A 26,682-nucleotide genomic window follows, 5' to 3' on the forward strand; every position below is an offset into this window, starting at 1 on the left:
CCTTTTACGACAACATGGATGGACCTTGAGCACATCATACAAAGTGAAATAGGCCAAAGACAAATACTGTCTGAACTCACTTATGTGTAGAAACTAAAAACAAAACAAAAACAAAGTCAAAAAAACAAATTCATAGAATAAGGGACCAGAGGCGTCTATGTGGCTCAGTTGGTTGAGCATCAGACTCTTGATTTTGGATCGGGTTATGATCTCAGGGTCGGGGGATGGGGCCCCACGTTGGGATCTGTGCTCAGTGGTGGAGCCTGCTTTTCTCTCTCTCTCTCTCTCTCTCTCTCTCTCTCTCTCTCTCTCTCCCCCCCCCCGCCTCTCCCCTGCTGTGCATGCACCTGCACTCTCAATCTCTAAAATTAAATAAAATCTTTAATTTAAAAAAAAGGGATCAGATCTGAGGTTAGCAGGGAAGGAAATGGAGGGGGGAAGAGGAGAAAGGTGGTCAAAAGGTACAAACTTTCAGTTATAAGGTAAATAAGTACCAGGGATCTACTGCACAGCATGATGCCTACGGATAACACTGCTGCATGATATAAACGAAAGTTGTTCTAAGAGTACATTCTAGAAGTTCTCACCACAAGGGGAATAGCTTTCCTTGGTTTGCTTTCTCTCTTTATTGTAGGAGATAGTGGATACTAAACAACTTAGAGTGGTAATCGTTTCACAATATAGGTCAGCCAAAATAGTATGCCGTACACCTGAATCTCACACACTGCTGAATTTTAATCGTATCTCAAAACCGAATGAAAAAAAAAGTAGGCAAAGAAGGCTGGCTTGTCGCCTTCAGAGGCTCACTAGTAATAAACAACTGGTGGAGCTGGAGGACCTGAGTTTGCATAATGCCTCCAGCTCATCACCCAGGACCCAGGCAAAGCACCAACTTCTCTGAGCCTCAGCCTCATCATGCGTAACTGTGGCCAACTAATAACCAAGAAAGAGGGCTGTCATGAAGATTCAGAACTTAGCGCACGGTTGGACACCTAGAAAGCTAAACTGGAAAAATATTTGTTCTTGTGGCTATTAATATGGTTACTGCTACGATACTGAACTTCCCCCAGATTTCCAGTTTGAGAACGATGTCGCAGCAGGAGGTTATAGAAAGCGTATGTATTCACTGATTTGCAAGGAGACAGAAGGCGGCCATTCAGAGTGACCACTAAACTCATCACAAAAACCTAATGCTGAGACTAAGAGAAAAAAAGTAAGACAATTTACTTTATTAGAGCACACTAAGAATTGTGTTCAGTCTAACGTGATATGCTGCTAATTTTGTACTTATCCTATAACAGATTGTCACTCTTCTGTTACAGGACAGAAGAGGGTCTAGTTTCTGAAATTCTATTGCTCTCTGTTGCCAGCTCTGCTCTCTGCCCGTTTTCTTGGCTACCTTCTTCCTCATATGCAATTTGGCTTATGTGAGGATATAAATCCTTACCCAAGAAACCCCGCAACAGCCACAAAGAAAAATAACTTAATTAGTATAGAAAATTAGCTGGGTGTTACAAAAGGTTCCAATTAAAAAAAAAAAAAAACCCTAATCTTTGAAAAATTACGCACTGATTAAATAGTGAAAGCTAATGATTAAGAGAGTATATCTTGCTGAGATAACTTCCAAACCATTTTTCTATGATTCTTTTCTGAAAATGCATTAGAAAAAATAAAAATGCTTATAAAAATTATGCCCATAGATATATATGCCACCAAAACATGAAGACTATCAGGTAACTATTCTTGTACAAAGTGAAGGAACATTTTAAACTGAAAAAGATAATATTCTTCTTTCTTACAAAATATAATTTATAGCAAGTTGTAACTGTGATCAGTTCCCAATCATGATTAGCTTAAATGTTTTAGGGGGAGAACAGGCACATGTTAAAAATGCTAAGCAAATGCCAATTTCAAGATATTTTTAGTCAAGCAATTATCTAGAAGGTAATATTAAAAAGTTAGGTACTTTCATATTTTTGGTATTGATTTTATGGATCGGTTTTAAGCCAGGTGTAACACAGTATACTAGGCTTCCATAAAAACAGAAAAATGGCCAGCAAGGGTGTTAATGGAATAGCTATGTTTTCTTACATTAAATTTTTTCCTAAGTCTTAAACAATCAGAATTTTTTAAATTGCCTTTGCTTTAAGAAAGACCAAGGGAAGAGGGGTGAGACATGATGAGAAATGAGAGACTGAATGATTTAGGAGGGTGAATACACAGAGGAGACACAGAAAAAGAACCCTAATCATACATGTGGCATTGTGATGCTTAAAAACTGATTTTAGGGGATCCCTGGGTGGCGCAGCGGTTTGGCGCCTGCCTTTGGCCCAGGGCGCGATCCTGGAGACCCGGGATCGAATCCCACGTCGGGCTCCCGGTGCATGGAGCCTGCTTCTCCCTCTGCCTGTGTCTCTGCCTCTCTCTCTCTCTCTCTCTCTGTGACTATCATAAATAAAAAAAAATAAAAAATAAACTGATTTTAGTTAAATTAGAAATGCCTGGCTCAGATAAAATTTCAATTTGATATATAAGTATGTAATATATATATTAGAAAGAATATTTAAGAACAAGTCATCATCTCATTAATCTTGTCTCTGTTTATACTATCATGAGTTTTCAAATGAAGTTCTACGTTAAAATTAGTGAATACTTAGCATTGCCAATTAAAATTTACACCAATTTAAATTGCTTAATCAGTAACATACTGTATCTGAAGAAAAGTTTATGTCAGTGAGTCCGACTGACACCCAACAGGAGAACACACATATCCCAAGGTTTATTTATTTGAGTTACTGTAAAAAAGTTGGAGCAGCACATTCTTGGAATTATTCAATAGTCTAAGTTTATACCTGCCTGTGGATTATATAAAACAACTTCAATGCCCATTCTACATCGAAAATTTCAGTTGTCTAAAAACAATGAAATAAAACAGATCAAATCTTTTATCTGCCACATTAAAACAATTTTATGTCCCTAGCAACTTAGGTATTATTCAAATAGAAAAACCCATATGGCTCATCTTGCTGAAATGGATGTCACATGTACCTCAACATTATCTTGGAAATACAAGGACATTTTGAAAGATGCTTGACATCAACTCAACATCTTTCCTTTTGGCAAAAACCTTGTCATCTTCCCTGGAATATGTCCAGAAACCATCCTAACTTGGATCCAAAACCACTCTTCAGAGCTTAATCATTTCCCAGCTCAACTATTAAAATTAAGCTCTTCATAAATCTATCTTCAGTACACTCAGGGGGTGGAGACAGTTCAGCCAAATTATTTCCTCATCTAACCTTGTCTCATGTACTCTGGTTTTCTATACATCCCAACACATTTCAGAAATCGTTATTTTATTCATTCCTCTCCATCTCTGACAGGTTTTGAGCTCTCCAAAGATCACCTGTCTTCCAAACCAGCTACTTAGTATCCACTTGTCTTCGAACTTTGCCTTGTCTGTTTCTCGTTATGAGTTTCTGAGTTTCAACATGATTTGGCTTGAACTACTTTCCAAACTCTTTCCTATTACAAATAGGTATTTTCTTTAGATTTCATCTCAATCATATTCCCTTGCACATTTATGGTTAACTTCAGATAAAATGTCTGATCCACTGAAAACTGCTGACACTCTGTGTTTGCATATTATTTTCCTAAAATGAAAAGTTTTTCTATTTAAAAATATGAAGGAAAAAGTTACTGACACATTAACACCCTAGTGTTAAAATGTAATTGGTAATGCTTTAAGTAGGAAGAAAAAGAAATGAATGCCTCAGGCAGGAAACAACAAATGTTGGAGAGGATGCGGAGAAAAGGGAACCCTCTTACACTGTTGGTGGGAATGTGAACTGGTGCAGCCACTCTGGAAAACTGTGTGGAGGTTCCTCAAACAGTTAAAAATATACCTGCCCTACGACCCAGCGATTGCACTGTTGGGGATTTACCCCAAAGATACAAATGCAATGAAACGCCGGGACACCTGCACCCCGATGTTTCTAGCAGCAATGGCCACGATAGCCAAACTGTGGAAGGAGCCTCGGTGTCCAACGAAAGATGAATGGATAAAGAAGATGTGGTTTATGTATACAATGGAATATTACTCAGCTATTAGAAATGACAAATACCCACCATTTGCTTCAACGTGGATGGAACTGGAGGGTATTATGCTGAGTGAAGTAAGTCAGTCGGAGAAGGACAAACATTATATGTTCTCATTCATTTGGGGAATATAAATAATAGTGAAAGGGAAAATAAGGGAAGGGAGAAGAAATGTGTGGGAAATATCAGAAAGGGAGACAGAACAAAAAGACTGCTAACTCTGGGAAACAAACTAGGGGTGGTAGAAGGGGAGGAGGGCGGGGGGTGGGAGTGAATGGGTGACGGGCACTGGGTGTTATTCTGTATGTTAGTAAATTGAACACCAATAAAAAAATAAATTAAAAAAAAAACAGTTATTCCTAAACACACACACACACACAAAAAAAAAAAAAAAAAAAAAAAAAAGAAATGAATGCCTCAAATGCATTTTTAATTAGTCAACTAACATTTGCACTCAATGGTTTTGGCCTACATAAGTAACTCCTAATGCTCTGAAAATACTGACAATTTTCAAAGGTTGGATATTGTTTACTCTGGTATATCTGGGCACTATAGGAATCTGATAGCTCATTGAATTGAAAATCCAGTCTACTTAATGTTAGTCTCAGCTCAGAAGAATCTAACTTAGTAACAGATAGTATTTACTAAGAACTTAGAATGTGTTAGGAACTGTGCCACCCTCGTTACACATGTTATTTCATTTAATTTTGGAAACATTATTATTCTCATCCTTCATTTTATAAGTAAAGGCATTGAGGCTTACAGAGACTGTGACTTTCCCAAAGTCACACAGCTGAAAGTGACAGAGTAGGAATACAAACTCCTATAGGCTCCAGAGCCATAGTGGTCATAGTTACACCGGCAAAAGTCACTCTAAAGAACCCCAGCTTCCAAATGAGAGAGTGCACATTGAATACCACGGAGCATTTCTTTTACTGTAACGTTATAGTGAGTAACGAGACAGCTGGTAAATACCAGTTGTGATAACTGATCAGTATGAAGGTCTCAAACACTTTGGGGGACTTTTCCCACTGAACTTCCTTAAATAAGTTTTCTAAAGCAATCCTCATTCCATAATCAAATATATTGGGATGATATTAATTTGGTAGAAAGGGACACTATATAGAGATAAGAATATTTTCTGATAGTCTTATTCATAGAGACTTAAATCTGTGTTGTTATGATTACTGTATGGGGCTTTGTTGACCATTTATAAACTTTTTTTAAAAGATTTTATTTATTCATGAGAGACAGAGAGAGAGAGAGAAAGAGAGAGAGAGAGAGAGAGAGGCGCAGAGACACAGGCAGAGGGAGAAGCAGGCTCCATGCAGGGAGCCCGACATGGGACTGGATCCCGGGACTCCAGGATCACGCCCTGGGCTGCAAGGTGTCACTAAACCGCTGAGCCACCAGGCTGCCCTAAACTCATCTCTTATAAATGGACCTACTTTTATGCAAAAATACTGTTGAAGGCTTCTGGAACAATAGGTTTCACAAGGAGCCAAGAGCTTCTTTAGAGAAATCTCTGGAGTGCAAATTGGATGCTTCTGGAACTGCTGATTCAGAGACATTAAGTTTGGGAAATATTCATGAACTTTTCCTATAACATACCTATTTAGATAAACAGTAGAATTTACCTAAAATTTATCTTCACGTGAGTAAACATAGATGTACAAACATTTTTCCTAAAGTGCTCTTTGTGGCAGCAGATGAAGAGAAAAACAATGAGCGAGCAGGGCATAAAAACATACGCAGGGATAGAAAAGGGGTCTTTCATTGTGTTTCCCTACATACTCTTTGAAAGTAACACTTCTTCTACCACCTACAACACAACTGTAGCAGGAATTAAACTGAAAATGGCTTACCCTGACCTAGGAGGCCCTTCATCATTCCACCTCTCCTCCCTCCAACCTCATCACCTGGGCTCATGGTGCCTCAGTCGCTCTACCCTCCTTCCTGTTTCTGGAACACAAAAGCCATTCCTACCAATGTCTTTTGCGCTTGCTATTCTGTGCCTTTACCCACAATTTGCAAAGGCAGGTTATTTTACCTTTCAGGTGTTAACATGGATGTCGCTTTTGCTCAGGCCTCTTAGATGCCACCTTTTACCAACTCTGAGCAAATCTTTTTCTACAGCAGTTTGCAATAATAAGTTTATTTAAAAATTATTTTTAAATATTTATGTCTCTCATCACTGAACTCAGTGAAGGAAGAGATCACCAATATATTTTTCACCAATATTTATAGCATATGGAACATAGCTCTTAATCAACTAGTTCTTATCAAATAAAGTAATTAATCCAAACCTTACAATAAATGGTTTATGAAGAATGACAAATCATGAGGAGTAACAGGTATATTTTTAAGTTTCAAAATCACTTAATACAAGGTGATATATGTTTCTAATAAAAATAGTCATTTTGGGAGTCCATTTTTTTGTCAAAACTGACTAGTTTAGAATATTTTTGAAAGAATATATCTACTTCAAGTTACTGCCTCATTAGCTTAGAAATTCCAATCTAAAAAGAACTTAATATAAACTCTTAAAAGTAAATAATCTCTATAACATATTTATAAATTGCATATATGATGACCTATCCTTTATGTTGAAAAAGCACATTGAAAGATGTAAAAAAACCTACAAGCCAGGTATCAAAGTCTTTCATTCTATTCAACACCTTATAGATACTAGCTATAAGAAGGGTTTCTTAATTTTAATAGCCAAGATAAAAAAATATAAAGATCCAACACTTGCTGGTAGCTTATTTGGAAGTCTTTATCAAAGACTTGAAAATTTTCCCAGTACCACCATAGACAGGACTGATATGTAAGAGAAGGAAAAAAAGAAATCCAAACAAAATAAACCCAAATCTTAAAAACCAGGTGCTAACCTGAAAATATTTAATATATGTAATTTCTTAAAATACAAAATTATTAAAGATGCTATATGAAGCCACTTCTTTAATCTGTTTTCTATAGAAAACCTGTCATTTTGAATGCAAACCTGTCAAATATAATACTGTTTTCTCAAGTTTGACACAGAACAATTTCGGCAAACTTGTTCTTTCCAGCAAAGGTTACATTTTCTAGGTGTATTTATTAGATGCTCCACCTCAGGCCCAGCTGTGTCAGGTACTGAATCACATTCTTCTTGGTTTTGAAATTCATGCCCATAAATAGGCACCAGTGACAATCTACTTTAGTTTTACAGAGAAGGACAAATGAAGGCAAATAAAGAACAGGAGAGTTCCACATACATAAAACCTTGTTATGACAGTTTCAAATATTATGTTCACATTTTCCATGACAAGAGGCTACACAATGCTTAATATAAAGTGCAATCTCTCAAGATGAATTTGTGAAGAGGTTTTATGTTACACAGCATCTGAAAACCTAGTAAGGGAAAAAGGGATACCTAAATGAGAAGAGAGAGATTAAATATGACCAGAAAACTAGTGGAAAAGTGAGAAAAGAAAAATGCATAATGGATTTTCAGAAGTAATTAATTTGACTGGTCATAAAATGAACATTTAGCAAGAAGATTGATTTCACCTCCCCAAAGTCATTCAAATTTATGAAGGGAAAGGAAGAGAAGGCAAAACTATATACATTCCCAACCACTTGGCACAACAAAGTAAAGACCATGTGGCCCAGAGAGCCTCAAAGATACCCAGCATTTTCCACAAAATTTGTAATAAATGTGAAGCCCTCTTTATATCATTTACCCTTGAAAGGAGACAAAGACCAAGAATCTAGCATGCTGCATTTGAACCCCATGCTATGCAGGATTTGAACCCCACTGCCTCTCTAACCTCATCTGCTACTATTCTCCCCTCACCCTCACTCATCCCCACTGCTCTCTCTCTGCCTCTCAAGTCTGCAATGCCCATCCTCCAGCGTCTCTGTAGCTTGCTCTCCCCTCTTTCCTCAGGCTTTTAACTCAATGCGCTGCCCCTACTGAACCTTCCCTGGCTGCTTTCTCAATGACTTCAAAATCATCCTCCCCCCCTCAAATTGCTATCCTCTTCTCTTTGAGCATTTCTTCGTGCTATTGAACATAATATGTATTTTACTTATTTGTCCAACATATTTCTTCCCTTACTATATACCGTAAGCTTCATGAGAAGGGGATTTGGGCTTTTGGTGGGGTCTTTTGGTTTTCTTCGACGCTAAATACCCAGTACCTGCCATATATACTATGCATTCAGCAACTGGTTGTTGAGGGAATAACCTAACAGCCAATGTTTGTCTGGCTATCATTTCTGAATACAAAGAATAACTTACAACTACAAACGGATATAATTTACAAATTATGGTAAGAAGATAGCATTGCTGTATCTTTGGCTAATGCTGACCAGAGGCATTTGTTTGCTTTCTACATAAATTAGTCTGAGCATTTGGGGTACCTCAAAGAAAGTAGAAAAAAATCTAAATATTCACTATTCAACTTTCATCAAAGTATTTTCTAAGAACTTTAATTCAATCCATTTTCAATAGTCTTAATATTGGAAAAATAGTTTGTGCTCTTCATTGTTTTATTAACTGTTTACCTTATAACCCTAAATAGGAAAAATCTCATACTAATAGCTTTCAGATTGATATTCACTAGATAAGTTATAAGGGAAAACTCATTTACTTGTAAAGACATTACACGTAAAGTTTTATTTTTATTTCAGTTTAATTCTTCAGTTTTACTAGTCCTGTTTGTACTTCTAACATTTGCAACAAATATAAGTAGGCTTTTGACATTAAAGCATTTTTTTTTCAATATTTTACTGATTTGAGAGAGAAAGAGAGAGAACATGCATGCATGAGCAGGGGGAGGGGCAGAGGGAGAAGGAGAAGCAGACTCCCCACTGACAGGGAGCTGGACATGGGGCTTGATCCCAGGACCCCAGGATCATGACCTGAGCCAAAGGCAGATGCTTAACCAACTGAGCCACCCAGGTGCCCCAAATTTTCTTCTTTAACAATGTATTTTGAACTTTATCTGAGAATTTTAAGACTTTCCCACGTATAGTAACAAAAACTTAAAAACAATTAGCAAAAAAATCAGTTAAAACCATCAGTACCTTAAAGAACTATTTGTCCATGTGAAAGAAGGCACAGGTATTCATTCATCCTACACTTCCCTTTCCATCATGAAGGGACTTCAACTACCACTAAGTCACTTCAAAAACCCAATCTGAGATAAAGAATATATACTTCAGAACACACTCTGTCCTGCTCACCAGACAATCTGCTCCTTGCAAGAGGTACTTACAGGCATCAGCACCATCAGACGCTTAGAACATAGAAAGCGTATGAGTAATATTGCTCAGATACACACAATGCATAAAACATACCAAGAAAACTTATTATTACCACATATCAACCTTTTGTTCATTTCACTGATAAAAAGAAAAAAAAATCCCTGTACACTTTAGAGTCACTCCAGCCAAAAGGTGATATAGAAGCAGTAACATTTTATTTTAGGTTTTATTTCTCATATCCTCCTGGGTTCATGCTTTTAATGTTCTGCTCCACCTCAGGGAAAGATTATCCACTACTAAAAGAAAGTGACATACCTGAAAAACAATAGGAAACTGCCAATGCCATATGTGTGGTTATCGATTTATGTCATGTGTCAATAAAGTAATTTCAAAGGATGTTAGTGCTTTTAGCATCTGAAGAAATGGCCGTTTAAACTATTCCATCTGCATTTGCTTTGGGATATTAGGCAGCAAATGAAACAGGAAGGCAAACCAACGTGTCATTTGGCTGAGAAAGAAACATCGATTTAAAGATGTTATCTTTTCAAAATGTTTTGGCAGTGTTTTAAATTAGATCAAACTATTATCTGTAAGAAAATGGCAACAGACAGCATTTATTTTGTTTTTCATTAATGTAATATACTTGGATTATAAAATAAATGCTAACATTAGATACATCAGTTAACATTTAAAAGTTACTCATGTTCCCAAACTGAAATTTACAACTCACTAATTATTTCACTCAGATTCATTCATACCAAAGTTGTTTTAAAAGAGTACTCTGTTAACTGCTCCAAACAGAAGTCCATAAAATTAGGTTCTTCTGTGGTAATTTTCTTATTAACAAAAAAAATGCAGCCACTGAATTAACATCTTATAATTTTCAGTAAAAAGGTATTAATTTGAGAGTTACTATGTTGTCCTTTCCCTTCAGCTCAAAATTTCCGGCTGTGTAGTGATACTACTATGCAACCAGCCGTGGGTTAGATGCACGTAAGACAAAGTGCCTCTTCAGATTTTGAGGGCTCTCTGTTAGTGAATGTCAGGAGGCATTTTCCTTAATCATTTTCAGCACAATTTGCCCTTGCTACATTTATGATGAGAGAAATGCCAGGCAAATATCCAGAACCTTTGTTCCCAAGGAAGCAGAAGCTGTCATTTCCAGTGACTATCAGAATAGCCTTTCATAGCTGTGATGTCACATAACTGAAATAGTTGGTTAAAAATCACATACATACAAGGAGCACCTTGGTAGCTTAGTTGTTAAACATTGGACTCTTGGTTTAGGCTGGGACCATGATCTCCGGGGTCCTGAGACGGAGCCCTGCATGGGGCCCAGTGCTCAGTGAGGAGCGAGCTTGAGAATTTTCTCACTCCCTCTGTCCCTCCTCCCACTCACATGCATGAATGCATGCATGAATGAATGAATGAATAAATAAATAAATAAATAAATAAATAAATACTAAAATCATATATATAAAATGTCATGAACCGGAGGGATAAATTTTTTCTTTTTGAAAAAGAAAGAATTTAACAGGGGTGGCTTGGGTGGCTCAGTCGGTTAAGTGTCTGCCTTCAATTCGGGTCATGATCTCAGGGTCCCGGCATCCAGCCCCATGTTGGGCTCCCTGCTTGCAGGGAACCTGCTTCTCCCCCTCTCCTCCCTGCTCATATTTGCTCTTGCTAGCACTCTCTCTCTCTCTCAAATAAGATCTTTAAAAATTTAAACTAAAAAAGAATTAAACATCCCAGCAAAAACTAGTGAAATTATCCATAGAAATGATCAACTGAAATGCTTTTATTTTTAAAGATTTTATCCATTTATTTAAAGATTTACTTGGAAGAGACAGAAAGAGCATGAATAGCGGAGGGGCAGAGGGAGAAAGATAAGCAGACTCCCTACTGAGCCCGGAGCCCAATGCTCAATGCTCTACCTTCAATCCCAGGACTCTGTGATCATGACCTGAGCCCATACTTAACCAGTTAAGCCATCCAGACACCCCTTCATTTATTTATTTTAGAGAGAGAGAGAGAGCGTGCAGAGAGAGAGCACATGCAAGCAAGCAGGGGGAGGGACAGTTAGGGAGGGAGAAGAAGGAGAAACAATCTCCAGTAGATCCTGAACTGAGTACAGGCCCTAAGACCACAACCCCAGCCAAAATCAAGAGTTGGTCACCCAACAGAACCACCTAAGCACCCCACAACTGAATTCAAAGAAAAGAAATTTTGGGACACCTGGGTGGTTCAGTGGTTGAGTGTCTGCCTTTGGCTCAGGGCACGATCCCGGGGTCCTGGGATAGAGTCCCATATTGGGATCCCTGCAATGAGCCTGCTTCTCCCTCTGCCTATGTATCTGCCTCTCTCTCTCTCTGTCTCCCATGAATAAATAAATAAATCTTAAAAAAAATAAAAGAAAAGAAATTTTGGCAGTGCAAATATTTCAGTTGAGAGGTTAAAAGTATTTAGGAGAGAAAAAAAATCATGTTGAGATTTCTAAGTAAAAAATCTCTAGACCATATAAACTGTATGAGCTCATTTTTTAAAAAGACATGTTATAGAGAGGAGATCTATTTTAATGGTATCTAAAACCTGACAAAAAATTCTTTAATAATTCTAAAATTTTCAAGTTCGTAAGCAATTATAAAATTAAGATAAATTTAGGGATTTCCAAAGGGCAGCATCTGTGTGAGCTAAGGAATGTATCACATAATTTAACGTTTGGTTCCAGAAAGTTCTGAACACAGAACATCCAGATCAGAAAGAAGGCGGCAGTTACAAGTTTCTAGTGAAAGGACATGGAGACTGACATTTTCTAAGGCTTACTAAAATTAATTCCCTCTACTCAGGATCTGCACAAACTTTGTTGCATTTAGAAGTTAAGGTACTTAGTGTCCTCTTCATCCAGGAATTGGTGGCAGCCCTAATTTAACCACATATATGAAAATAAATGATACCTGCGTAGACCATAAATATTAAGTTATGCTTATCACTTAAAAAAAATCCTCTTACAATTTCCTTGATTACAATTTTTTTTTTTTTTTTTAGTTTAGTTTTACTTATTTTTAAAGAGAGAGTAGTGGGGAAGGGCAGAGGGCTAGGGAGAGAATCCCAAGCGGACTCCCTGCTGAGCTCAAGCCCAATGCAGGACTCAGTCTCATGACCCTGAGATCACCACCTGTGCTAAAATCAAGAGTCTGATGCTCAACTGACTGAGCCACCCAGGTGTCCCTCATTTTAATTTCTAAGTACTAGATATGTTTGTAAAAATAAAATGGTTTGTTTTTGGCATATTAGAGCTTTCTGTTTTTGTTTTTAGTTTTTCCTAATGCCATTTAGAATTGCCTTTTGTTTGACTTTACTTATCCAGCAACTCATGAGCAAGCAAGTAAATAAAGTATTAGTAATTTAAGAGAGGATTCAAATGAAGACAGGATCATCTTGGCATATTCACTCTAAACTTGAATCCTCAAATGCTTCTAATCTCTTTAAACATTGCTCTGGTTCAAGTATATTTTGGATTTATGATTTCAAAGGGCTCAGTTATCTGACGAGAACAGGAGCATATTAAGTCTCTGCATAATACAGTTTTGAAATGGCATGCACATTAGACACTAAGCAGTTATTAAATCTTGCTTTTAACCTACCAGTTTCCTAAATCTTCCCTCTACAGCTTGATTCCCAATAGAGAAAGAAGTAATTCAAACAAAAATTTCCCTGTTTACTGCAATAAGCTATTTACTTATCTGTGCACAAGGTTGAGAAATTATGGAACAGAGATTGATGTATTTGCCCACAGGGGATCTTGCATAGACATTTAGCTTGAATTTTCATTTGTATTTTCAATTCATATAAGGATTACATATTTTGACCCACTTATAAATTGAAAGACATAACAAAATAGAAAGATCACTATTTTCCTACTTGCTATTTAACTAATGCTGACAAGTCACTTTCAGCTCCCTGAACTTCATTTAGCTCATTTGTAAATGAAGATAACAATATAGCCTGGTTGAACAAATGACCTAATATTAAAATGTTTTGACAACTATAAAATTTTATGTAAGTGTAAAAATTTGTAGATTAGGCTTTTATAAAACTAGCTGGCTATTTCCACATCGTGCTTGTATAAAGAGGAAAAAACAGAAAGGTACTGTTTTGAAGTAGTCTGAGAACTGAGGTTTCAAACTTAAACATTTTCCTAACAACTACAATAATATGGGTTAGAGCTAAAATTCAGAGTCCAATTATCTAGCCGCTTGAATTTTACATAATAAGGAAAGTTTGTAGGCACTTGAGTGGCTCAGTGGTGGAGCATCTGCCTTTGGCTCAGGTCGTGACTCCGGGATCCTGGGATTGAGTCCCACATTGGGCTCCCCATAGGGAGCCTGCTTCTCCCTCTGCCTGTGTCTCTGCCTCTCTCTCTGTCTCTCATGAATAAATAAATAAAATCTTTAAAAAAAAATTCTTGAAGGTTAAACACAAAACATATCAACAGAATAGTCACACACGATGGTGGAAAGAGCAGAACTGAAAACAAATGTTATACTTCCCAATTTGTTCTCAGTCATTCCTGGCTAGAACATCTAGGGTTAGGAGTAGAGTTAGGGATTGAGGCACGTTCAGAATTTGGGTTAAAGTTTGGGCTAGATGATAGCAGACATTTTCATCAATCACTTTTTTGTCTTAGCCAACCGGAAAAAAAAAATGATGATGATGATAACACAAAGTGGTCATCATGTGTGAAGCACTACACTATAGACAGAGATACATAACATGTATATATGTATTTACCTAAAATCACAGCACATTACACCTTACAACAAACCTATTAACTCTACTTTACAGGCAAGAAACCTAAGGCACAGAAGGGTTAAGTAAGTCGAGCAAGGTCACACAACACTGCCTGGCTCTTGGGTTTTTGTTTTTTTGTTTTTTTTTAAGAGCCATATTGAAGTTCAGTTTATATACATAAAATTTATCCATCTTAATGTACAACTCAATGAGTTTTGACAATTTTACAGGTGTGCAACTCTCACCACAATCCAGTTGAGACAGTTTCATCACAAAAAAAAAAAAAAAAAAAAAAAAAAAACTCATACCTGTAAACAGCTGGCCTCTAAATAACAGACTTAGGAGCATCAACCCCATTCCACTCGAAAATCTGCTATTGATTTCCCAAGAATTTAACTTCTAATAGCCTACTGTTGAGCAGAAGCCTTACTAATAACAGAGTCGATTAACATATTTTATAAGTTCTATGTATCATATACTGTAGTTTTACAATAGTGCTAGAGAAAAAAGAAAAAACATGTTTACCATACTGTAAAAAAATCTGAATAAATGGACCCACACAGTTCAAACCCATGCTGTTCAAGGATCAAGTGTACAGTCAATCCCATCAGAATCCCCAGCCCTAGAAAACTACAAATCCCTTTTACCTATAGATGTCTTTTCTGGGCATTTCATAGAACTGGAATCATACATAGAACATGTAGTCTTCTGCATTGGACTTGTTTTAAGGTTCATGTATACCGTAGCATGCATTACCTAATTTCTCCTTATTGGCTAATAATATCTTTTGTTAGGATATACTACATTGTATATCCATTTATCAGTTAATGGGTGTTTATGTTATTTCTTTTTGGCTATTATAAAGAATGCTGCTATAAACACCCACATACACTTGTATTGACAAACACTTTCAATTCTCCTGGCTAAATACCTAGGATTGAAATTGTTAGTTAGAAACTGAAGACCTAACACTAAAATTGATATGGAAGTGCAAAGGACCTCTAATAGCCAAAACAGTTAAAAAACAAGTTATAAGACTAACATTACCTGATATCAAGACATTATAAAGCTATAGTCATCAAAACGGTGTTGTACTGGCACGAAGACAAACAAAAGGATCAATGGAAAAGAATGGAGTCCAGGAAAAGATCTACACATATATGTGAAAAATGCAGGTAAGAAGATAAGTGTGGAGAAAAAATATTTAAACAAGTAGTGGTGGAAAAATTACATATCTGTGTGTCAACAATATAAACAAGTCATTTTTCACAGTATATATAAAAATTAACTTGAAGTGGATCACAAACTCAACTATAAATTCTGTAACTATAAAACATATAGAACTAAACATAGAAGAAAATCTATGTGCTCTTGGGTTCAACAAAACTTTCTTACGTGTACCAACAAAAACATGATCTATAGAAGAAAAAAATTGATAATTTAAACTTCATCAAAATTAAAAATTTCTGAGGGTACTTGATGGGCTGAGCACTGGATATTTTACTGTATGTTGGCAAATTTAATTTATATAAAATATTTTAAAAATTTTTTAAATCTCTGCTTTCAAAAGACACTCTTAAGAGAATGAAAAGACCAATCACAGACCAAGATTAAATATTTGAAAAATAACATCTTTTAAATAAATCCTTTATTGGAACTGTTATTTATTTATAAGAGACAGAGAGAGGCAGAGACACAGGTAAAGAGAGAAGCAGGCTCCACATGGGGAGCTCAATGCAGGACTCGATCCCAGGACCCCAGGATCATGACCTGAGCCAAAGGCAGATGCTCAACCACTGAGCTACCCAGGCATCCCTCCAATAAAGGATTTACATCCAGAGTATGTTAAGAATCAATACTCAGCTGTAACAACCCAATTTTTAAAAATGGGCAAATGATTTGAATAGACATTTCACCAAGGAAGATATACAAACGGCACATTTGCACATAAAGAGATGCTCAACATTATTAGGAAAAATAAATTACATTAAGGTTTTACACAAATATCAGGATGGCTAAAGACTGACCAGACAGAGCTGATGAAAAGATGGAGAAAGGGGATCTCTCATAGACTGCTATTGGGAATGCAAACTAGCATAATCCCGTTAGACAGCAGTTTAGTAGCTTCCAACATATTTAAACATGCATATTTCCAAGTATCCATTCATTCCATTCCTAGAATTTTAGAAATTAAAGTACATGTCCATATAAAGACTTGTACATGGATATTATCAGCAGCTTCATTTGTAGTTGCCCACAAGAAACAACTCAAAAGTCTATCAATAACTGAGTAAGCTGTGGTATATCCCTATGAGGGAACTCTATTCAGCAATAAAAAGTGAACTGATACACATTACAAAATGGATCAATTTTTAAATTATGCTAAATGAAAGAAACCAGACCAGAAAAAAATACAGACTGTATGATTCCATTTTTATAAAATTCTAGAATACAAACTCACTTATAGTGAATAGAAGGCACCTCAGTGGTTGACTGGGACAGAGGGTAGAGAAGGGTATACAGAAGTCAAAATAGAGACAATAAAGTTTGTCATATTTAAAGTGTCAATATATCAAAGTCATTTTCAAAAAGAATGAATGACAAATTACACCGATTAAAAATTAGGTATTTGAGGGGCACCTGAATTATATGGATAAATATGAAACTCTAAGTTATATTAATAAGAGAAAAAAGATCTGAAGAGTATTAGAGTATATCTTTATAATTAAATTTAAAGGATGTGCATAAAAATCAGGTATCTGCATTAAATATTTTCCTGGAAAAACACACACACACACACAGAATTAGATAGCAATCAGCTTTGGGAGAGGGTTAGATTATTGAGTGGGAAATTTTCATTTTTAATTTTCTGTCTTTCATTACATTTTCAATTTTCTAATTTTCTATTATTCTCATTCATTTAAAAATATTAATACAGGTTATTAGTGTCAGATAAACACTAACCTCCCTCTCCTGCAAAGCTATCTTCTTTTGTTCAAGTTGAACCTACTATCTGGCATTTGTCATCCATGCTGAGACCAAAATCACCTTTCCTCAACAACTCTGCTCTACCTTTCAAATCTAAGTTTCTCAGTAACATCCCTTATTAACAACTGGGGACTTCATTTGCACTTATCTGAAAATATGTATATGTATATTACATTTAGTTAAAACTATAAGCTATTATTTTTAAAATTTTAGACCATATCATTTTTGATAACTATATTGAAAGCTACTTTAAGATATGGATCATAAATAGTGTAAACCATGCAAACATATATCTTACAGTGCTATCCTGATGAGGATGTAAAGGATGATGATCCTAAACCCTGCAGTTATATAATAATAAGAACTATTTCAATAGCAAGCAAATCAATGTGATAAAAATGGGAACAACTAGCCTTAAATAATAGAACTATGTGAGCAATATCTAATGGGCAATCTATAATATCAGTTTTATTTACTGTATAATGAGTTAGACCTATTTTTCATGTTCCTTCAAATTTCTTTTTTTTTTTTTTTTTTTAAGATTTATTTATTCATAAGAGACACAGAGAGAGGCAGAGACACAGGCAGAGGGAGAAGCAAGCTCCCTGCAGGGAGCCTGATGGGGGACTGGATCCTGGGACCTCAGGATCACGTCCTGAGCCAAAGGCAGACGCTTAACCACTGAGCCACCCAGGCATCCCCTCAAATTTAAGATGACCAAATACTTGTTTAAGCGAATCCTTGTCAATTATTAAATATTTATAAATTTTACCACGATCAAATTTTATATTTTCTACCAAGATGATATACGAGATAGTAACTTAAAAATATACTCCATCAGTTCAAGGTTATCCTTGATTTTTGGCAAAAGTGGTTAACCATAAGACCTGAAGGTGTTGAAAGTGACCAGAAAGAAATAGAGGACAAATTCCTCAACAAATTACTTGTTTTATTTGTTCACTTATGAAAGACATTTGTAGTTCATAAGGAATTCAAAACACTATGGAATTTTATATACAGCCAAACAAGAGGATGTGTGGTACTGTACTTGGAAAATAACAAGGAACAAAATATAAGTTAGTACTATCACTGTTATAAAGTTAAGCCAAGTAGACTATTTTTATAAACAGCTTTCCTAACAAAAACATACATAATTAAATTCAATGTGTAATCGCACTATAATAATCTCTCAAAAAAAAAAAAGGTTGGCTGACATTTTCTAGACAATAGCAAAGTAACAGACTTTAAAATTTCGAGCATATGTACAGATCTTTGTCATCAGGAAAATGCTAAACAGAATTGTTGAGAACTTTACAAGGAGAAATCAAAGAGATTGAATGTATAAAAATAATAAAACATGACATTAAAATGTCATTGAGAAAACCTCTAAAATCTTACCTGGAACCAGTTCCATAATGATGTAGATAGGCTGTCTTTGTGTGCAAACGCCTATAAGTTTGACAATATTGGGATGATCGTATTGCTTGAGAATTCTGGATGAGAGAAAAGTATAAAAACAGTTATCGTTTAAAAACTAAAGCATTAAATCATGAATAGTGTGGCCAAGTAGAATATACTTTATTCAACATAATTTTCTTTTTAAAATTTTTGTATGAAGCCAAATTATGATAAATGATAGGATGTATACAAGTTTCGTAAATACTGGCAAACTACAGGTACAAACAATTCTCCTTGATTCAATTAAATTTTCATTTAATATATACTATCTCCTTTGAATAACTAACAACCATGCCAAGTATGAACAACTTAGTCCCAAACATACATAATTCCCTTCAAAGTATCTTGTTTAAGCCACTACCATGAAAGCATAACTGACAAATATTAGTGGACCAAAAACTGTAAGCTGCTTGGAAGGCATCTTTTTGTTTTGTTGTATTTTAGAACATACTTTAATGAAAATACATAAATAATTTAATTCGTATCAGTAAATGCAAATGGCTAATCATCGTGTTAGGTTTTATAAAATACTCTCTTCATCATGTTCAATTTCAAAATAATAACTTTTGAGTTTTGAGAAAACTGACCAAAGGTTAAACAATAATTGAGTAACAGTTTCAATATAGACTTGAGCTGAAGCAGAGGGACTCTACTTGGATAAAGACAAAATTTTACCAGAGCTATAAAAATAGCATAGCCTCATCCATGGCCCTCCAGGCATAAGTTAAAAATAAATTATATTCCCTCATAGGCCTGTCTACTCTGAATATTTCTGTTACCAAATTTTATTCCAGATTAATTCACTCATATTTGAAAAATGCAGTTTTCTTTCCTAAAAGAATGAAAAAATGACTATTGGGAGAAAGATAAAATAGTTTATAAATGTCTTGTACAAGCCCAACTAAAGCAGAGATAGCTCTAAGAAAAACGTTTTAGATTGAAAATATATAAAGTTTTATAAAGGGAAAAGATAGAGTGGGAAAAATTCTAGAGATATGGAAAGTATCGTCACTTAGCTTGGAGCTTGCAACTTCTACAAAGAATTAAAAATGAAGTCTTAGAATGGTTTGACTTTAATTCAAAATGTCATTTCTTAAGTTGGAAACTGTTTAGTAAAGAAAGCCCACAAAATAGCCAGGCTGAACTCAATATTAAGTCTAAATATATAACTCTATCGTCTATTTAATGACACTTGAGAGTTCCCATGTGTACAATTCTCATTTTTAACTTAAGACTTCCTAATTCTACTTTAGAAAATGGACTTCTCCATTGGACTTTATGAAATTTAATACTTTATCTTACAATAAAACAATCACAAATTAGAAAGCAAGAAAATTAATTTTCAAAATATCTTAACAATCCCTAAGAATAACTATAAAATAATAAGCCTGTGAATCTCCATTGTGATAGCATGCTTTATCATAGCATTTTTTTTGACCTGCCAATAATGGACATTTAAAAGTTTACAACATTATTCTATAAATAATACTTAATAAATGCATCCAACTAGGTTAATCCATTGTTATTGATACTCATTTTTAGATGATGAATGGAGAAATGTACATCAAAACACTCCATCCTATGGCACTTAGTTCTCTTGTTGCCATCACCTTGCTTCTCTGACACCACTTTATGGGAATTTCAATCTTATATACTATGCCATTATAGAGACACACCTCCATACATACACATACCCCTTTCCCTTTCTCCCTTTATACCGCAAATATCCACGTATTCCCCTTCTTTGCATCTCAGAATGAGAGTCCATCATTACTCTGGCAAAAACATCTTCCCATTTGTCTCATACTATGTTGTATATACTGGATTTAATCACTAATAGAATAGTCTTAATCATACGCAATACAGGAGTAGCAAGTTAGAACATTAAATTTTAGTTAGTAAAAAAAAAAAAAAAAAGGCAATCGACCTAGAAGATTTTAGAAAAGAAACGATGTGCAGATTTTGGAACAAATGCCCAACCACGAGATGAAGAAGAATCTGAGCTTCTCAAAAAAGAAAGGTAAGAGCTCAGAAAAGACAATCAACTGAAAACACTTAAGGAGGGTTAGATAGATATAATTATACATATCTAAATATATGTGTATAAATTATGTATTTGTATATGGAATATAGGATTTTTATTACAAAGACAATCATGACATTGCACATATACATGCCTATGATATATGCGTGTGATAAAAACAAAAAATACTGCAATATTCCAATACTGTAGAGTACTCAGTTTTTTAGCATCTGGTTCTTCTGACTATGATTGTGTAACTAATCTGTAGTTTAACTCAAAAACAAACTTTTTGTCAGAACATTGTCTAAGTGTTTACTTATGGGGGTTCTAAAAGTGCTTACCTCTACACTTCAGTAAATCATAATTTAAGATAATTCCAAACTTTACATTTAAAGTGTTCACAGATTATAAACACACATTTAATACTAATTTTGCAAACTCACTTGGCTTCTTGTAAAAATTTTATTTTCAGTTCCTGAGGAAGATCTTCTTTACATGTTTTAACAGCAACAGCAGTTTTATCCTTTAATATGCCCTTATATACTTCACCAAAATTCCCCTGAAAATACAAATACATTTACTGTTTGGGGTATAATACAGCCTTATCAATCTTTGCAAAACACAAGGAAAGCACATAATAATGAATTGAGTTCATCAAAGTATTCTGTTAGCTTTACTCAGAATTTTAAGTGGAAATAAAGATCAGAAATATTGCTCTTACCAATCCTCCAACTTTAAAAATAGTACTCAACCTACCTACCCTTTTGGGGATTGAAACTTGAGGAGAACTGAAAAGGAAAAAAGGGGGAAAAAATTCGAAGAGACTAGGATAAAAGGAGAAACTCAAATCGAAGCCATCAGAAGCACTTAAGTTTCACATCTCTTAGTTCTCTTTACCCCCCCAAGTTCTAAATTTTATTAGATTAATTAGTTATCAACAGCCCAGGTGGCTCAGCGGTTTAGTGCCGCCTTCAGCCCAGGATGTGATCCTGGAGACCCGGGATGGAGTCCCACGTTGGGCTCCCTGCATGGAGCCTGCTTCTCCCTCTGCCTGTGTCTCTGCCTCTCTTTCTGTGTGTCTCTCTCATGAATAAATAAATAAAATCTTTTTTAAAAAAGTTATCCATTAATGTTTCAAGATACAGCAAATATTCCAAGAGGTGACCGCTGGTCTGGATCCACAAAGCTAAATGTCAGTTGAAGAGTATAAAGAGATAGGGGAGAGGCAAGAGAACAAGGTGGACTAAGGAATGTCACCAAGCAGCAGTAGATTGTCAATTTCAGAAAGACATTAAGGAAGAGGAGGTGCTTACCCAAATGCCAGGGTCACCCATGTTGAGTTTGTATCAAATGTATGAATCCCTAACCTTAAGCGATGGCTCTAACCTATTTTGACTTAACATGTCTTATTTCAACTTTGTTTCCTGTTAATAATAAAAAACAAATAACTCCAAAGTATTACAAAGAAGATCTAGAAAACTAATTTTTTAGTATTCAAGTTTTTATGTATGCATATCTATTTCTTACATAATTACAATACTAATATGCAAGCATTAAAGCATTAAAATAAGCTTCAATGCTATTGTTGAGCAAGAAGTAACTGAACTAGGAGCCTGCTGGTTATTGGGTTTGAGTTTCTGTTTTTTTTTTTTTTTTTTTTTTTAAGATTTTATGTATTTATTCATGAGACAGAGAGAGAGAGAGAGAGAGAGAGGTAGAGGTAGAGACAGAGGCAAAGGGAGAAGCAGGCTCTCCCCAGGGAGCCTGATGCGGGACTCGATCCCCGCATTGGGGATCATGCTCTGAAACGAAGGCAGATGCTCAATCACTGAGCCACCCAGGTGTCCCTGGGTTTGGGTTCTACGAGCACTGTTACTCTTTTATTTTTTTTAAGATTTATTTAGTTTTATTCAGAGAGCCGGGAGAGGGGCAGAGGAAGAGAATCTCAAGGAGACTCCCTGCTGAGCTTGCAGCCCCAAAGCAGGGCTCAATCCCATAACTCTGAGATCATGACTTGAGCTGAAAACAAGAGTCAGACACTTAACTGGCTGAGCCACCCAGGTGCCCTGAGCAATTTAACTCTTAGTTCAAGGTGTGTAGATTTTATGTCATCAATAAACTTAAAATTGCTGAAATATTTCAATATATATTTTTAATATCTGTACATTTATTTACATTTTACATTTAATTTCTGTCAGCAAAGTTTCCTAACTTCTTTCTTCTTTTTTTTAAGTTACAGTGTAGTTAACAGTGTTATGTTAGTTTCAGGTGTACAATGTAGTGATTCAGCAATTTCACGTATTACTTAGTGCTCATCGTCCTAAGTCTACTTTTGATCCCCTTCACCTATATCACTTATCACCTACTCACCTCCCTTCTGGAAACTGTTCTTTATACTTAGAGTCTGGTTTTGGTTTGCCTTTTTTTTCTTTGTTCGTTTATTTTGTTTCTTAAATTCCACACATGAGTGAAATCATATGCTATTTACCTTTCTCTGACTTATTAGCATTATACCCACAGGATCTACCCATGTTGTTGCAAATGGCAAGATTTCATTCTTTTTATGGCTGAATATACCATTGTGTGTGTGTGTGTGTGTGTGTGTGTATATATATATATATATATATATATATATATCACATATTCTGTATCCATTTAGCAATCGATGGATAATTGGGAGGCTTCCCTATCTTGGTCGTTGTAAATAATGTTGCTATGGAGACAGGGGTGCATGTATCCCTCCCTCTGAATTAGTATTTTTGTATTCTTTGGGTAAATACCTAGTAATGTAATTGCTGGATTATAGGGTAGTTCTATTTTGGAATTCAGTCATACTGAAATTCACAGCCCATCATCATTGACATTTTATCTTCAATGTATTCTTCGGTGATTCTCTTCACCTTTTTATTCCAACCAACTTGGCTCTCACTTGAGCACTCAAATGGTGGCTGAGCTTCCTTTTCCCTTCTGAACTGAAGTGATGATTTCCCTGTCACCCCTCCTCCTTCCACTGCCCTGGAGATGATATAAAGTCAACTATCTCCCTGTCACTGCTTTCAAACCATTTTCGCTCCTGCATTCCCAAAAACCAAGCTTTGAAACCTTATCATTTGATTATATATCCACTGCTCCCTTCAAATTCAGTTACTGAATTTGAAAATAGTTTCCTTTGTTTATTAACAATTTGAACTCCTGGAACACAGTACCCAGTGTTACTCCTGTCTTAGCTCTTATCAATTTCAATAGACACTTAAGAGTACCTTCTAATTCCTCAAACCCTCAGTTTCTTGAATATAATTCTTCCAATAATCTTCTACTCCAACCTATTTTCTAGGATCATACCTTAAACTTTGCCACTGTCGGGGTGCCTAGGTGGCTCAGTGCATTAAGTGTCCAACTCCTAATTTCAGATCAGGTCATGATCTCAGGGTTTTGAACTCAAGCCCCGTACTGGGCTCCACGCTGGATGTGGGTCCTGCTTAAGATTCTCTCTCTCCTTCCCCCTTGGTCCCTTCCCCCCTTCTCTAAATAAAAACAAACAAAACAGCTGCCAATAATGAACTCCACTGTAATACCTATTTTATTCATCCCATCTTCTGGCTGGCTTCTACATTCGCAGCTTACTTCCTCTAGTATCTAGACGCCAAAAATCCATTGACTCTATGGGAACTTCTGAGTCTTTAGGTCTTACCACTTTTGTTGTCTAACACCACCCTTAATGTCCTTCCTTCCTTATCCAGTTTATTTTTTATTTTTTAAAAGTTTATTTATTTATTCATGGAAGACAGAGAGAGAGAGAGAGAGAGAGAGGCAGAGACACAGGCAGAGGGAGAAGCAGGTTCCATGCAGGGAGCCCGACGTGGGACTTGATCCCGGGGCTGGGCTGAGGCGGCGCTAAACCGCTGAGCCACCCGGGCTGCCCTCCTTATCCAGTTTAAATTGTACAGTCAGCAAATATAACTGCTTACCATATATTCTCAACTTCATTGCTCCTCTTAATTTATAAAACTCCCCTGTCAAATCTACAATCCTGATTAAATTCAACACTCTGTCTAACTTGCACCTATGCTGCTAAATGTGGCTGAAGAAAATCCACAACCTCACTGACTGGTTTCCCTTTAAATTCATGGGCACAACCCTCCACGGAGCTCTTAATGCTGCTCCACCAATTCTCATCTCTCCCTCTAAAATCACCTGTTTTTCCCTAAATTACTTCCAACTGCAAACCACCATGCTGTTGTGTCTGAGGTGTTTTTTTTTTTTAATTTTTAAATTTAAATTCGATTTGCCAACATATAACATCCACTGCTCATCTTGTCACGTGCCCTCCTCAGTGCCCATCAACCAGTTACTGCATCCCCCCACCCACCTTCCCTTCCACAGCCCTTTGTTTGCCAGAGTTAGGGGTCTCTCAGGTTAAACAACACAATTCATTCTCTCGAAACTACTACCACATATCTCTAACTTCCTTTTGCAACAAAGCTTCAAAGAGCTTCATCCTTGCTATCTCTAATTCTTCTCTTCTTGTTCTCTCTTCGTCTATTCCAATCTGGCTTTCTGCTAAAACACTCTCAGGAAACTGCTCAGCCAAATCACCAGTGGCCATATTGTTACTAAATTCAATGGTTAATTCCCAGTAATCATCTCATTTGACCTATCAGCATAATTCTGTATCACTGACCACTCTGTTTTCCCTGATATACTCTCTTCTCTTGGCTTCCAAGACATCTGATCTTCTGGTTTTCTACCTTTGTAATTGATTGCTTTCTCAGCCTCTTTTGGTGATTTCTTCTCTTGTCTAAAGCCTCATATTAACATAGTGACCAGGGTTCAGCCTCTGATTCTCTCCTCTGATAGAGAACCACTCCGTACTGAAATCATCTAGTCTTATGGCTGTAAATGCCATCTATATATGGTGTATATATCCAACATAATGTTATTCAACCATAAGAATGTGGGACATCTTGCCATTTGCCATAACACGGATGAAACTTGAGCACTTTATGATGTCAGATAAAGACAAATACTGTATATACTATCACATTTATGAAATCTAAAAAAGCCAAAAAAAAAAAAAAACCCAAATCTAAAAAAGCCAAATTCATAAAAACAGAGTAAAATGGAGGTTACAGAGGATGGCGGGGGCATATAGGACTGACATTGTCTAAGGGCATAAACTAAACTTTTGAGAAACAAGCACTAGAGATCTAATATACAGGATAGTGAACATAAACAGTATATGTTGTAATCAAACTTGCTAAGAGGCTACAACTTTCCAACCACAAAAAAGAAAGAATAATTACATAATGTGCTATAGATGCTAACTACTACTTCAATGACAATGTTACTGTATATAAATTTATTGATTTAATATATTGTGTACCTTAAATGTACGTTATGTCAAATATATTCAATTAAAAATCTGAAATAACTGCTACATATAACTACCAAATATACATGCTACCACTGCCAATTTGTACTTTTCATACAGATCTCTTTTCTAAACTCCAGACTTGAGTGAGAGCCAGCTGTCTTCCCAACCTCTTCATTGGAAGAAAACAGATAAAACCGAATATATCCAAAACCTAACTCCTAATTTTATTCCCCGTAAACTTGCTACACCTACCTTCTCTCATGCCCCACACAGACTCCATCAGGATATTCAGTTGGTTCACACATTAAAAATATAACCAGAACTCACAAGTTTTCACCACCTCCCCTGCTACCACCCCGATGTAGCAACAATCATCTATTAGTTAGGTGAGTGCAATTGCCTCCTAACCTGTCAACTTCTCAGTCTATACTCAAACAACAGCCACAGTGACCTTTTTAATAAGATCATGCCGCCCCCTCCACTCAAAGTCACCCCTCACTCAAAGTCATCTACTAGATGATCTTTTTATACATAATCATAGCCAAAGCAATTATAATGGCCTACATACAAGGTTCTACATGATTTACACCCTCAATGCCTCACCTACTTCGTATCCTATCACATTCCTCCCTGCTTACTGAACTCAGTTATGGCCAAAGTGTCTGTCTTGCTCTTCAAAGAAAATCTGTATTGGCTAC

General features: G+C 36.0%; 1 protein-coding gene across 18 annotated transcripts in view; it reads right to left on the reverse strand.

The window, feature by feature from the left end:
- FER (FER tyrosine kinase) overlaps nucleotides 1–26,682 on the reverse strand; it is a 432,700-nt gene that overhangs the window by 133,544 nt on the left and 272,474 nt on the right. For all 18 annotated transcript variants that reach the window (XM_072788238.1, XM_072788233.1, XM_072788277.1 and 15 more), the window contains 2 exons: nucleotides 21,054–21,169; nucleotides 18,528–18,622 (listed from right to left, as the gene is read on the reverse strand). In XM_072788238.1, coding sequence (XP_072644339.1) covers nucleotides 18,528–18,622; nucleotides 21,054–21,169 — 211 coding nt within the window. The remainder of the gene's footprint in view (nucleotides 1–18,527; nucleotides 18,623–21,053; nucleotides 21,170–26,682) is intronic.

The sequence above is a fragment of the Canis lupus genome, chromosome 2 (genome assembly GCF_048164855.1).
Source record: "Canis lupus baileyi chromosome 2, mCanLup2.hap1, whole genome shotgun sequence".
In the NCBI taxonomy this organism is placed as follows: Eukaryota; Metazoa; Chordata; class Mammalia; order Carnivora; family Canidae; genus Canis; species Canis lupus.